At 40.9% G+C, this 14511-nt stretch overlaps 1 protein-coding gene across 6 annotated transcripts in view; it reads left to right on the top strand.

Annotated features, from left to right (window-relative positions):
* Window positions 1-14511, top strand: part of EZH2 (enhancer of zeste 2 polycomb repressive complex 2 subunit) — a 57765-nt gene that overhangs the window by 15444 nt on the left and 27810 nt on the right. For 4 of the 6 annotated variants that reach the window (XM_071559627.1, XM_071559626.1, XM_071559623.1 and 1 more), the window contains 3 exons: window positions 10465-10588; window positions 11079-11207; window positions 14027-14143. In XM_071559627.1, coding sequence (XP_071415728.1) covers window positions 10472-10588; window positions 11079-11207; window positions 14027-14143 — 363 coding nt within the window. In that variant the 5' untranslated portion in view covers window positions 10465-10471. The remainder of the gene's footprint in view (window positions 1-10464; window positions 10589-11078; window positions 11208-14026; window positions 14144-14511) is intronic. The other 2 variants (XM_071559625.1, XM_071559624.1) reach the window with 1 other exon arrangement.

Genomic DNA, 14511 nt, shown 5'->3' with positions numbered 1-14511 from the left:
CTCGTTGCTCTTCTCTGGCCCCGCTCCAGCCCCTCAATCTCTTGCCTCAACTGAGGGGCCCAGAACTGAACACAACACTCAAGGTGTGGCCTCCCCAAGGCAGAGTCCAGGGGAAGGGTCACTGCCCTGGGCCTGCTGGCCACGCTAGTTTGGATCCAGGCCAGGATCCCCTTTGGCCTTCTTGGCCACCTGGGCACACTGTTGGCTCCTGTTGAGCAGCCAATGCGCTGCTCAGTTTCGGTTACTTTGAAATGTTGTTCTCCAAAGCTAAATTCGTTCAGGGAACTGCTAACACACCAGTAACCATGGATTGCATCAGGGAGAAGCTTGGGTTTGACAGCTGTTCCAGTGGAGCCCAAGCCTTTGGGTTGTTGGTGCATAAACAACCCCACAACATTGCAGTGACGGGGCTGCTTTTAAAAGGGATGTTAACTGACTGACATGTATTTTAGTGTTGCAAAAAGTAAGTACAAGTAACAAACTGCCATAATAATAGAAGTTTAGTTGTTGGAGACTCCTTATAATTAATATCATGCCTGTTTATAGCAGCAGACCTGCTTTTGGTGCTGCCGTATTAATTACCTGGAGAGCCTGTGGCTGTCGTGGGTCTGTGCTGGTCTCTGGGCTGACAGCAAAATATCTTGGACATAGTTGTTACCAGCATTGCAAAACAGGTTTTTCATTCTACTTGCAAGCCAGAAGATATCTGCTAACTTGGAGAGGAGGAAGAGGAAATATTCTGAAAGAGGGACATTTGCTTTCACACAGTCATTGTTCCTCAGTTTGGGGTTGGCACTGATACTTCTGAGGCTGTTGATGGTTCTCCTCCTTACATCAAATTTATTACAGTTAATAGTTTTGTCTGTGGCAATGGCTTTGCTGACAGTTTGCATCTCTTGACTAATCCAGAACATTCTTGCAGAACATGTAATGTTGTTAAGAGTTGGTCATGAGTGGTTTGTTGATCTCCATCATGCTCAGCCACCAAAGCCTGTCAGGGTGAGGAATCAGATGAGCTGTTTGGAGGGGCCTGCTTAGATCAGCTCACCAATCTCTTCTTTTAGAACCTGCCAGACAGAGCCCAGCACAAGTTAAGCCTTTGTAGGCAAACACAAACCTCTTGGCATTTCTCTGCCCAAGCAGTGCCACAGCTGCTCTGCAGGGCTTGGTGAATGTTTCCTGTTCCGGGTTTTCACCAGTAATTCTTCTATACCATCAAAACTCAGTGTCAGAGGGATGGCACAGTTTGACAGACACTTCGGTTGGAGCCTAAACTGCTGCCCTCTCCAGTTTTGGTTCTTTGCTTCTTGTTTCTGCCTTGTGTGGATTCAAGAATTCGTGGCTTGAACAAATTTGTAGCTGCTGAACAAACCAGCATGTGGAGCTGGTTTTGTTGAAAAATTGTTTCTAAAACCCAAGTCTGTTCATTTTTTGGGCTGTTCAGAGACAGATTTTTTTTTTCCCTGACCTAGTTTGGTTACAGACTAATCAGCACTTAAGCTCTCACATTAGAGGAGGATGTGTAGAAGTGGAAATGAGTGACCACTTACACAGTGGACAGGTGATGACTTTTCCAGGTAAAACATCAAATAGCATTTGAGGAAGGTGGTTGAACTGATGGCGGCATTTGGTGTAAGTCCTCTCTCAAAATTTAAACTGTCTTCAGTGACACAGCACTTCAGCAAACAGAATTACAACATTATGCAAATTTTTAAGCATATGTAAGTGTTTTCAGGTATTTCTCATTTTAAAATACATTGAACTGCACTAAGTTAAAATATCACATTTCTGTAACAAAATAGTAAAAATCACACACCACAGTTTACTCTCATCTATTTCTCTGTGACTATTTCTGTAAAAGGTTAATTGTGATATAGTTGTTTTTGTAGTAAAACATTATTGATAAACTATGTTAATATTTCCTAAAATTGTGTTTCCTAGATATTTTTGTTAGTTTGTCTCGTTTGGTATCTGAAATACTCGAGCTGACACTGGCCTTGGGGATATTTTTCTTCCCCTGGAAATGAGAATGTGCTGTTTTATATAGATAAGTTTGAAAGGAAACCACATTTTGTTTTGCTTTAGAAAATCCAAAAGGAAGAGTAGCAACTACAAAACTTGTAGGCAATATTTATTTGTTTTATTTCTAGTTCATTTTCAGGTTCTTGATAGTTGTAACAAGAGTCTGTTGCAAACCACCTGCTCTGGAAAGATTTAGGACAGATTCATAGAGAGTATTGTCTTGCTTTGCATTTAGGGTGTATGAAGTAAAACACTAAAATAAAATTTCCAGGAGTTTCTAAGCAGTAAAGTTTAGTGTAACAAGCATGAAAAATAGTTTGCTGCAGTTGAACAATCATTTAATTGTATTGTGTTGTGTTGTCCTGTAGCAAAAAATATTATTTGAGACTTTATGAGGTAGTTTGGGAAAGTTAACAGCTTTAGATCTAAACTTAATGTGTTGGGGTTTGATACTTGAAATACATAATCCTTTTTGTTTGTTTGTTTTCTACCAAGTACTGAACTTTTTTGTAGGCTTATGACAAAAATCTTGTTAATCTCTTCTGTTGCTAAAATTTTACTTTTTGAGTTGAACATCACAGGTGTCCTAAATCCTGCTCCCCAAGCAAACATTTCTTTTTGGTTTGTGAAAAAACATAGAAGGGTTTGGGAGGGTGATTGGTTTTCTTTGGGTTTGTTTGTTTGTTTTCTTTGAGATTTTTTTTTCTGTAAGTTCTATGGCTGCTTGAAGATGTTCAGTGTTGACTTCAGGTAGGGTTTATGATTTGTCCATTAGTAAGATTGCATAAGCTCAGGCTGAGAGACCTGTCTGGATCTGATAACAGCTCACAGCTACAGAGCCACTCCAGAGCAAACTGGTGTATAAACCAGTGCCTGTTGTGGTCTCGTTGCCTGCACTGCTTGGCCTGATTTTCTGTCAAGTCCTTCCTGCATTAGAGTTGAGCACAGGAAGCCACAGCTGTGGATGGGATCGTCAGACTCCTCTGTGTGTCAGACAACAGTCACAAAAGTCAGCTTGTATTCGTCCGTACTCAGTTTAATCCAGTTTGTGGTCAGTACGGGGGGGAGAATAAAGAGCTGGGAAGGGTGGGATGATTGAATCATAGAATGGATTGGGTTGGAAAAGACCTCCGAGATCATCAAGTCCAACCCTTGGTCCAACTCCAGTCCCTTTACCAGATCATGGCACTCAGTGCCACGGCCAATCTCACCATAAAAACCTCCAGGGATGGGGAATCCACCCCCTCTCTGGGCAGCCCATTCCAATGCCTGAGCACTCTCTCTGCAAAGAATTTTTTTCTGCTCTCCAGCTTCAATTTCCCCTGGCAGAGCTTGAGCCCATCGTGCCCCCTTGTCCTATTGCTGAGTGCCTGGGAGAAGAGACCAACCCCCACCTGGCCAGAACTTCCCTTCAGGCAGTTCCAGACAGTGCTGAGGTCACCTCTGAGCCTCCTCTTCTCCAGGCTGAACACCCCCAGCTCCCTCAGCCTCTCCCCACAGCACTTGTGCTCCAGTCCCTTCTCCAGCCTCGTTGCTCTTCTCTGGCCCCACTCCAGCCCCTCAAGATCTTTCCTCAACTGAGGGGCCCAGAACTGAACACAACACTCAAGGTGTGGCCTCCCCAAGGCAGAGTCCAGGGGAAGGGTCACTGCCCTGGGCCTGCTGGCCACGCTAGTTTGGATCCAGGCCAGGATCCCTTTGGCCTTCTTGGCCACCTGGGCATGCTGTTGTTGTCTTTACAGAGAGAACAATCACTGGGGAGAGACACCATTCAGGGCTGCAGACACTGATGTGCCAGCAGAAAGCAATCCCTCCCCAGGCACTGCCATTGTACCAACCATCCCTGGACAGACTCACTGTCCCTACTCTCTGCTCCAGTATGGAACAGAACTGCCTACAGTCCCTTAATGCAGTTACAACCCTGCCCTGCATGCCTGGATGTTCCCAGGGAATGCTCCTACCTCAGGTATTAGGAATTCTAACCTTTGGTCCAGATTGATCAGGAGTCTCCCCTCTGCAAATGTAACTCCTTTTGGCCTGGGTTGATCTCCGCCTGGCTAGAACTTCCCTTCAGGTAGTTCCAGGCAGTGATGAGGTCACCTCTAAGACTGTAGAGTACCATCGCTGCTTAGGAAGTTACTTTGGTGAGTATCTTCATTATTTAGTATTGAGTCTAAATTAATAAGTTTATAATATTTGACGTGAGAGTTCATGAAGGCAGCTCAGAGTTTGTGCCCTTGGGCACTGTTGGCAGGGATGGGGGCAAGGTGGGAGCATTCAGGGGGCAGTGTGGGGTAGCTCACTGAGCAGGCTTGTGCAGAAAAATTGTATTTAAAACCCAAGTCTGTTCATTTTTGGGCTGTTCAGACAGATTTTTTTTTCCCTGACCTAGTTTGATTGCAGACTCATCAGCACTTAAGCTCTCACATTAGAGGAGGATGTGTAGAAGTGGAAATGAGTGACCACTTACACAGTGGACAGGTGATGTCTTTTCCAGATAAAACTGACAGCTCGAGGTTCTGAGAGGGAAACGTGGAAACATTTGGCTTTGAGGGAGGTGGAAGCAGCACTTGTACCTGCCCATGCCCATTCTGGGTGGTTGTGTTCCTGCATTACTGAGTTCTGTTACTGTAGGCAGCAAAGGGCATGATTATTGCTCATTTTATTGTTCCGTTTGCATCAGATTGCACATGCAGTTTGTCTTTTGTGTTTTATATTCTCCATCCTCACTGTCCTCCCAGGGAAACTGCTGGTTCAGAGTGCTCTGAAATGCAGCATTTTAGCAGCTTATCCATATATTTAAAGTATGTGAATAACCTTATAAGTGTAGATTAATTAACAAAACAAGAACTGATAAATTATACCATAGAAAATATGTTTTCATTCATAAATATCTCCAAACAGGAATCCTGAGTAGAGGGAAGATTAATATAGAGTTTCTACAGCTTAAAATATTGTGTAATATTAAGCACAATTACAAATTAATAGTGTTCTCTCCAAAGGGCAGACCCCCCTCATTTGTTCTCTCATGCTTTTCAGTTGAAAATTTTCATTAATTTATTTTCTTTCTGAATTTTGGCACAGTAGCCAGAGCAGCTTAAATATGGTTTTTGACAGCCGTGTGACTGTTTGAATAGACTGCCTAATTTAGAGAATTATCTGTGTGCTTGTCTGTCACGGGTGGATATTGCCAAAGTGATCAAAGAAAAATGGGATGTTGTCTTTAAATAAGACTATTTCTGTGTTCTGTGGGCAAAACAGGAGCAATTTGAGCTGAAATTGTTCTACCCTCCTTTATCTCTTGTTGTGAATCCTGGATTTGTTGTACACAATTTGTCTGCTGGAAGTAAATGTTGGCTGATTGAAGCTTACAGGCATGAATTTTCTTAAAAACTCACTGTAAAGAATGTGGATCATGTGCAGAATTATGGAATTCTCAGCAGGGTTTATTTAAAATACAAATATAGATGCCCTAAGACTGCCATTATTTTAAAATTTATTTTAATTTTTTTATTTTCAGCTATGCAAGGCAGGGCTTATTTAAAACACAAATACAGATGCTTTAAGGCACTGCTATTATTTTTTATTATTATTTTATTTTCAGCTATTCAAGTATGAGTAGAAACTGCCTTGGAACTGTGCCTGCTTTCTTTGTATCTCTGCTGGAAATGCCATAATCTGCCCAGAATTTACTGACTTGGCTGCTACAGTTTCTTTCTTTTGGATAAAACTTTTCAGGGCTGGGATCTTTGGCAGTTTGGTGGTTTCTGTGGGCCCTTTTTATCGAAAGGATAAAAAAAAATTGGGAAAGAATAAAATTTTTAAACAATAGAAACATCTATCAGGGTTCAGGAGGGGCAGAGAAGAAGGACAAGGCCTGGAGGCTCTCGGGGTCAGATCATTGCACTGAGACAATCCAGAATCATGTTTGATTTATTAAATGCAAACCCCTTAACACTGTGCAGTCTTAAGACAGGCTTAACTATTCTAAGACATTTGGCATTTGGCTTGTGCCACTCGGGCTACTGTGGGGGATATTTTGGAACTTGGTATGAAAAGTTGGTTGTTTCTTACAAATTGATCTTGACGTTCAGTGGCTTCTCTGCTCTGCAGTCGTAGCTGACTCCCAAACAACACAATTTAAGGAAAATGTACAGGGATTTTTCTTGCCTAGCAAAGTGAAAACTGTGTATTTTTTACAGCTCAGAGTAGTTTCATCATTTTCTACTGTTCACATTTGTAAGAGATCGTAGAATCATAGAATGGATTGGGTTGGAAAAGACCTCTGAGATCATCAAGTCCAACCCTTGGTCCAACTCCAGTCCAGATTTGGGAAGGGCTTTTCTTACACACAGGTACTGGTGCAAGTGGGCCAGTTGTAGGTTTGAGAGAACAATCCTGATTTTGCCCCAGAGATTCAGTTGATGTTGCTGATTCCCTGAGGTCTTTTAATTCTCCAGATCACTTTTGGTTGCAGGGATGGAAGGAATGTCCATCACCCCAAATGTCCCTCACCCCAAATGTCCATCACCCCTCTTTAAGAGGTCGTAGTTCTGTCTCACTTTTTGCTCCCCCAGCATAGGCTGTCCTTGCCTGTGAAACTTCTTATCCTCGTTTTTTAGGTTTAGCTTCTTAATTGTGAGTCTTGGGGACAACCTTTGAATTGACATTGGAAATAGCCAATGGCTCTTGTCTGTAGTCCTGATGTGAAGATGATGGATTAATTGCACTGTGGGAATTAACTCTGTCCACTATGGATACATCTTCCTGTCCTACCCCTGCATTGGTTGTTATTTTGTTTTGTTCTTTTTTTTTTTTTTGGTTTGTTTGGTTTGGGGTTTGGGTTTTTTGTTCTTTTTTTTTGGTCTTATTTTCTTCTCTACTTTCTTCTGAGATTTGGGATGGGACAACAATTGCCTTCTGCCCTAGCACATATGTGAGCAATGCTGTAATTCTGCTTTGGTCATGTGGAGCTGCCCAGAAATGCAGTAACATGGTCCACTTGGTTTGAAAAACTGCTGAGAGTTCATTAACACATTAATGTTGAAACCCCTCAAAATTTAAAGGCTCAGAGGTGACCTCATCACTGTCTAGAACTACCTGAAGGGAAGTTCTAGCCCTGCACCATTCATATTAAACACAGCCAAGTCAATCAAAGTGACTCAAAGTGCATTGTGACATTGATTAGAGAGCAGCATAAAAGCACCATGAAGTGCAGAAAATACATTATATTATATGCTAAACTAAGCAAAACAAAAATATGGAAAAACATCCCATTAACTAGAAATAAATTAGGCATAGAGAAAGTGCCACTATATAACATGCAACCTCAATTCATAAGCAGTACAGAACACCAAAATTGCTTCAGTTGTGATTCAGCCAAAAGACATGGAAATGGTACCAATGAACTCAGAAGATAATGAGAGCTCATCTGACAACACTGAAGTAACACAGTCCATAAAACAAAAACAGATTACATTGACTTACTCTAATACTGCATCAACCACAGCCCTTCTTATTCCAGTTTCCTGCAGAATAACAAATTACTCAGGCTCAAAAAAGCTTTCTGAACTGAAATTAAATTGCCAGATAAGCCCTTCTCATCAAAAGCAGATCTATATGGAAATCATATATAACTGGATTAAAAACAACAACAAAACAGATAAAACCCAACAGAATTTCCATCTTTCTTTCATACAATTTAAATACAACCTCGAGAAGGCACCAGAAGGACTTAAGACCCAAGAGAAGTACATCTCCACTGCATTAAAAAATCCAAACTATTCAATTTTCCAGTAGTGAACATCATCGTTACCTGTTTTATTAAAATGCTTAAAAAATAACAGTTCACAAGAAGATTAATACTTCTTTTTAAAACAGCATAACCCATGAACACTCAGGCCATTCATCTGAAAATAAACATGACTTAAAGGAACACTCCTCTTCCACCACTTTCAAACTTATACCTGGGGCACAACATGGACAATGACTTACTGCTCAAGGCACCAAAAACAACTCATAGAAAAAAAATAAAAAGCAGTGATGCTTATGTCAAGTTATAGCAAAAAAAATTGTTCTAAAGAAAGCAATAATAATACTGTGCAGGAGTCAGTGGGATATACATCACGTATTAAGTCAAATATATATAAACAAACTAAAAATTGCTTTTTAAATGTCATGTTTTTATTATGAGAAAAACAGTGAGTGGAAAGAAAACTTGTGCATAAATGGGTTATAGAAAAATTAGAGCTGAAAAAAACAAAAAAACTGTCCTGTACCCAGGATGCATCGAATCATAGAATGGACTGAGTTGGAAAAGACCTCCGAGATCATCCAGTCCAACCCTTGGTCCAACTCCAGTCCCTTTACCAGATCATGGCACTCAGTGCCACGGCCAAGCTCAGGTTAAAAATCTCCAGGGATGGGGAATCCACCCCCTCTCTGGGCAGCCCATTCCAATGCCTGAGCACTCTCACTGCAAAGAATTTGTTTCTGATCACCAGCCTCAATTTCCCCTGGCAGAGCTTGAGCCCATCGTGCCCCCTTGTCCTATTGCTGAGTGCCTGGGAGAAGAGACCAACCCCCACCTGGCCAGAACTTCCCTTCAGGCAGTTCCAGACAGTGCTGAGGTCACCTCTGAGCCTCCTCTTCTCCAGGCTAAACACCCCCAGCTCCCTCAGCCTCTCCCCACAGCACTTGTGCTCCAGTCCCTTCACCAGCCTCGTTGCTCTTCTCTGGCCCTGCTCCAGCCCCTCAATCTCTTTCCTCAACTGAGGGGCCCAGAACTGAACACAACACTCAAGGTGTGGCCTCCCCAAGGCAGAGTCCAGGGGAAGGGTCACTGCCCTGGGCCTGCTGGCCACGCTAGTTTGGATCCAGGCCAGGATCCCCTTGGCCTTCTTGGCCACCTGGGCACATTGTGAGAATAAGTTTCTGTATTGATTCCCCACCTCCCATCATAAAACCTGACAGAACTCAAGTCTGACCCGTGCACAGCTACTGAAAATGGAGCAGGAATCTTTTAGTAAGGTGGATGAAGCTGTCCATGACTGCCAGGGGGGCTGTGTGTGCAGTAATGGAGGTGAGTGGGCATTTGATTCCAGCCTGAAGGTGACACCTCCCTTCATGTTGACCTGCCTTGATAATTAGAAGGGCTGGAATTGTTTCTGCAGAAAATGGTTATACTTGTTTGAGAATGTATTGACCTCAGGCACCTGGGCATTTCAACCCTTTCCTCGTCCGTGGCTGTTCTGAACGATATTTTGAGCTGTTTAGTGACATGTTGTAGGTTGTTGCAGTGTGTCTCTCGGGTGGAGGCCAGTCCTTGATGTGGTGGTTTGGTGTCAGGGTTCTGTCAAATCAGCCATTGCCAGCACAGTCACAGCATACGGTCCTTGGTCTGGAAACATACGGAGCAGATCGGCATATTCTAGCAGTGTGCTTGGATTGTAATGAATAAATACAACTTCAGTGCCAGCAGTCCTGTATCACAGAACTGAATCAGTTGGCACCAGGAGGCTGATCAGCAAAAGGAGAATCAGTGGACTGTTTGAGGTTTTATAGAACACTTGAGAAAAGGGCAAAGTCTCTAATTCTGTTTCAAAACTTTGTCTAAATATCTAGAATTTCTGAATGCTTGAGAGGTTGGGTAGGAGGACTGTGCTTGGGGTGCCTCTTTGTACTTGGGGTTAACTTCAGAAGCCTATTGTAGGAGCTGGTGTCTGAGTGAAGAGGACCACTCTTGCAAGGAGGAAAATGTTTGTCTGCCATGGACATAGATCTCCAGAAATTAATTTACAAGGCTGCTTGCAAGGATTCTAATGTGTGTCTTTGCAGTGGGAATCTCAGAATCCCAGAATATTCTGAGTTGGAAGGACCCACAAGGATCATCAAGTCCAACTCAAGTCAATGGCCCACACAGGGGATTGAACCCATGACCTTGGCATTATTACAACTAAGTTTTAACCAACTGAGCTAATCTTGATTTATTCTTTCTCACCCCTTTAAATTCATCAGGTACCTTTCTGTAGAGAGGTATTGGAAGTGTTTAAATTAAGCAAGTGTGAAGGGTCCCACTGATTTATAATTACAATTCTGTATTTTCTAGTGTCTATCACTTAAATATATTTTCCTTTTTTTTTTTCTTTCTGTTGCATTGGAATGGTACCACAAGTGTCTGATTGCAAGGAATTAAAACTTGATTGTAATAATGCCAAGGTCATGGGTTCAATCCCCTGTGTGGGCCCTTGACTTAAGAGTTGGACTCGATGATCCTTGTGGGTCCCTCCCAACTCGTAATAGTCTGGGATTCTGTATATACATATACATATATATATGAAAGGTATTAAAGGAATGTCTCTGTCCTACCTACCTTTACTCTGACTTTTTCAGTAAGCAGTGCCATCAGGTTTGGTAATGTTAGTGTGCCATTGTCTCTTGTAGGATAATCATGGGTCAAACCGGAAAGAAATCTGAGAAGGGACCAATTTGCTGGAGAAAACGCGTAAAATCGGAGTATATGAGGCTGAGGCAGCTCAAGAGGTTCCGACGTGCGGATGAAGTAAAGGTGCTTTATCTTCTGTTCTCTTGCCGATGAAATTATACAATTACAGATTTTTTTCTGAAGTCTCAGGTGACCTGCAGCTGACATCTGCTGTAACACTTTCATTGAGTACTTTGTTAACCTACTGAAAACTTGTCTTATAAACAGATATGGTGTGTTTATATGGGATTGGATTGGGAATGTGAAGTATCAGAAGATACTGTGGAGGGCAAGTATGGCAACTTCTTTAGCTGCAAAACTCTTCAGCATTCAGTTTCATGCTAAACCTCTGAGTCTCTAAATGTGAGAACGTGATTTGAATCAAAGGGATAATGAACATATTAAATCTCACTGACATTTAAAACAAAATCTGTATGGTTGAGTTTTGAACACTTTTTTTTTTAACATGTCTGGTTTTGTTTATTTTTTTTTAGTAAGTGTTATAATGCCTTAAGATGCCAGCAAGTGACTTTAGAGTCTTTGATTTATTTGTAATGTTGTGATTAATTTTTAGAGTATGTTTAATTCTAATCGTCAGAAGATCCTGGAAAGAACTGAAATCTTAAATCAAGAATGGAAACAACGCAGGATCCAGCCTGTTCACATCATGACTTCTGTGAGCTCATTGCGCGGGACCAGGGAGGTTGGTTAACATGTGTTGTGGTAATTCCACTTACAAGGTTCTTACCACCTTCTCGTTTTATTACTGCAAATCAGCTGTTCTTGTTTTTGTTTCCTTTTCCAGCATAATGTGACTTGGTAGCTTAATATGTTTTGTATGAGTCTCTTAAAGAATTTATTTCTGATTTGCTCTGATCATATGACTTCTGGAAACTAATAAATATGTAGCAGGCTACTGAGCTTTAAATGACACACGAAAGTGAAACTTCTTTATTTCTGGTAATACTTGGATCAGCATCCTTTAATCAGACTGGTTTGTCTCTGTGATGCTGGGAGTTTATTCTCCCACCTATTGGAGTTTTCCCTCAGTTGCACCACCGAGTGGTTCCTTTGGTTCTGACTGAGTTAAAGCACATGAAAACTGTGAGCACACCCACTTGACAAAGTCGTCTTTATATTAATTAAAGTCGTTAAACCACAGAGATCCTGCAAGGAGTTAGGTTGATGAACCTTTGTGTTGCACAAGCAGACTGGAAGTTGACTTTTGAAAAGCATTTCTGTAATCCTGGTGCAGTTTGAGCACCTAAACTGGCTGTCAGAGACTCACTGAATGGGTGAGGTTGGAAGGGAGAACTTCCCTGCCCAAGCAGGGCCATCCTTGAGCTGGTTACCCAGGACTGTGTCATGTTGGGAGCTTGAGCAGGTCTTTAAGCCCCATCCAACTTTCTGTGTTCAGCCCAGGTTAATTTAACTTCATGCTCAGCTGCTCTGTGGGCACTTCTTCAAACTAAGCCAGTATGAAGTTGTTTTATCTGTAGTCTGAAAAGCTGGGATGAGAATGAAAAGACTTTAATGAGAATAGGTTAAAAAAATCAAACCAAACTGCTTTATCTTCAAGGAAATTTGCCCAATTTCCTGTTCCTAAAAATTTAGTGGAGAATTGGGGGACAGGAGTGTGTCACAAAGGTGCATTTTTTGTGCTTTTTGTTCAAATTCAAGCAGACAGGACCTTTGTGTGTTCTCTTTTAAATGTTCTTGAATATGCAATTACATGTACAGCTCTGTCAGTATTAAATGGCACTGTAGGATCAGAAATTCTGATAATAGTTGACACAGGTACACATCCAATTTTCAGCTTTTTTTTGTTAATAGAAGATCATTCCTCACAATTCCTTTCTTTTTTCATTTCTCTTTTTTTGTAAGCTTGGTGTTCACTGTTCTTTATGTGAATTTCCTGCCTGTTAATTGCTGCATTCAAATCCAGGCTCTGTCGCTCCAATGCTTAAGTTTGCCATAATTGAGACAAAGTGAGACAAAGAAATGGTGCAGACTTTAAAAGATTACCTTAAAATCTCCTTTTTGTGATATGCTGAATTTCTTCAGAGTTGTGTAAGACACTGGCTAGAAATTCAGTGACTTGCTGGAAAGGTTCTGTGAGAGCCTTCAACCAGTGACAATAACATGTCCTGAACAGTGAGCTGAGTTCCATCCCCAAACAACAGGGCAACATGGCTGAGACTCAGTGCTAAACATTTTGAGTCATTTTGACATAGCCCATTTGTCAGCCTGAGACATCTAGTTCCAAAGATAAAAGTAATTAGTTTTTTAACTTTTTTATTTTTCTTTAAAAATACATGAAAAATATGCTAGATGGCTGCTAGCTAGAAAATGAAACATTAACCTGGAATGTTACAGCAGTAACATAGGATAGAATCTTGAATATTAATATGCACAGCAGAAATCTAATTTCATTTCCTGCACATTAAAAAGAAAAGAAATAAATCTGGCTTTTGTCATTCTCCAGAGTACTGTCTCTTTATACTGTTTGTTACATTACTTTGTGTATTTCTTTAGAAATGTGAAGCTCTGTTCATCTTTCCCTTCTGGAAGGGAGAAAGATCTTTTGTCACCACTTCCTTTTTCCCTTTCAGGTACCTATGATAGCTGTTCTAAACTTTGTTTTATTTATCTCCAACCCCCCTTTTGTCGTTCTTCTCCTGGCTTTGGATGTTTCTGTCTGTTTTTGTTTCTAACTTTTTTTCCAGAGTTCTCCATGCAGCTGTCCAGGTATTTGAGAGAAGTTGACCTGTGTTTGTTAACTGTTGATTAGATGAAAGAATAACCTAATGTTGTCTGTATTTCTATGGATTGTTTATCCTTTGGAGGCTCCATGAATCTCTGAATCTCCAGGACAAAAGTCCTGTAGCTGAAAATCTCATTGTCATGTCCAGAGTTGCATATTTAATTTTCATTTTTCCTTTGTAAGCAGTGATCAGAATGAAAGGCTTGAGGATAGGATGAAGATAAACAGACAATAATGGGAAAACAAGGCAGGAGTTAGCAAGTCATATGGAGGTTTTATTTACATAAGGTGTCTTGCTGGCATTAAAGTAGTATTTTATTTAGTTTTGTGACATAAATAATACATGATTTCTGCAGTGTATTGATCTGAAGCCAAGGGAATTCAGTTGGCTCTCAGGTGGCTTCAGTAAATAATGACATCAGTGTAGCAGCAACAGGTACTAAATCTGTTGTGAGATACAAAACTCAATTTGTATCGTAGATTGAGCAGTCTGAGTGAAACACTATCACAGCCACTTAATAAAAAGTGGAAAAAACCCATAATGATCTATTAGCAAAGGTATTGACATAGAAATAACTCTTGAGTTTTTTTCCTGCTAAAACTATGTGTGCTATTACACCCTAAAAAATCATGCATTTTTCAAAGGCTGATATGGGTAATTTTGAGAAACTCTTTGAATTTTGTACATTGTGGAGTGTTCTGTGTTTTATTTTTGTTTGCTGTTTTTCTGATGTTGTAACTTCAGCCTCTTGTTTCAGTGCTCTGTTACCAGCGACATAGACTTTCCAAAGCAAGTCATCCCCCTGAAGACTCTCAATGCTGTTGCTTCTGTGCCTATAATGTATTCTTGGTCTCCCCTCCAGCAGAATTTTATGGTGAGTTTAAACAAGTGCTGGCAAGAGAAACGTGGGGAGAAAAGGGAGGTGTTAATTCTAGAAGTAAACCAGGAACAATCTATTGCCAATTACCCTCTCTATCTTTGGTAGTGGTAACGAGGCAGTGATAATCAGAAATTAACCCCCTCCCTCAATAAAATAAAGAAAAAGGTAACTTTGATTGCAAACTAAAGCTCTGTCCTCAATGAACCTGAGTTATCTCTAAAATCCTGCTGGAAATTCGTTTTAATTCAGGTGACCTATTGTCTTGTGTGGCCTTTTCCAACTGTTGATTTATTTGAAAGTAAATAATTAGTGTAATGGGAGATGTTTTCTGAGGGCTGTGAATACTTTTATGTAGACAATCA

Source organism: Pithys albifrons, chromosome 7 (assembly GCF_047495875.1).
Source record: "Pithys albifrons albifrons isolate INPA30051 chromosome 7, PitAlb_v1, whole genome shotgun sequence".
NCBI classification, from domain to species: Eukaryota; Metazoa; Chordata; class Aves; order Passeriformes; family Thamnophilidae; genus Pithys; species Pithys albifrons.
This window is presented reverse-complemented; position numbering and strand designations above follow the sequence as displayed.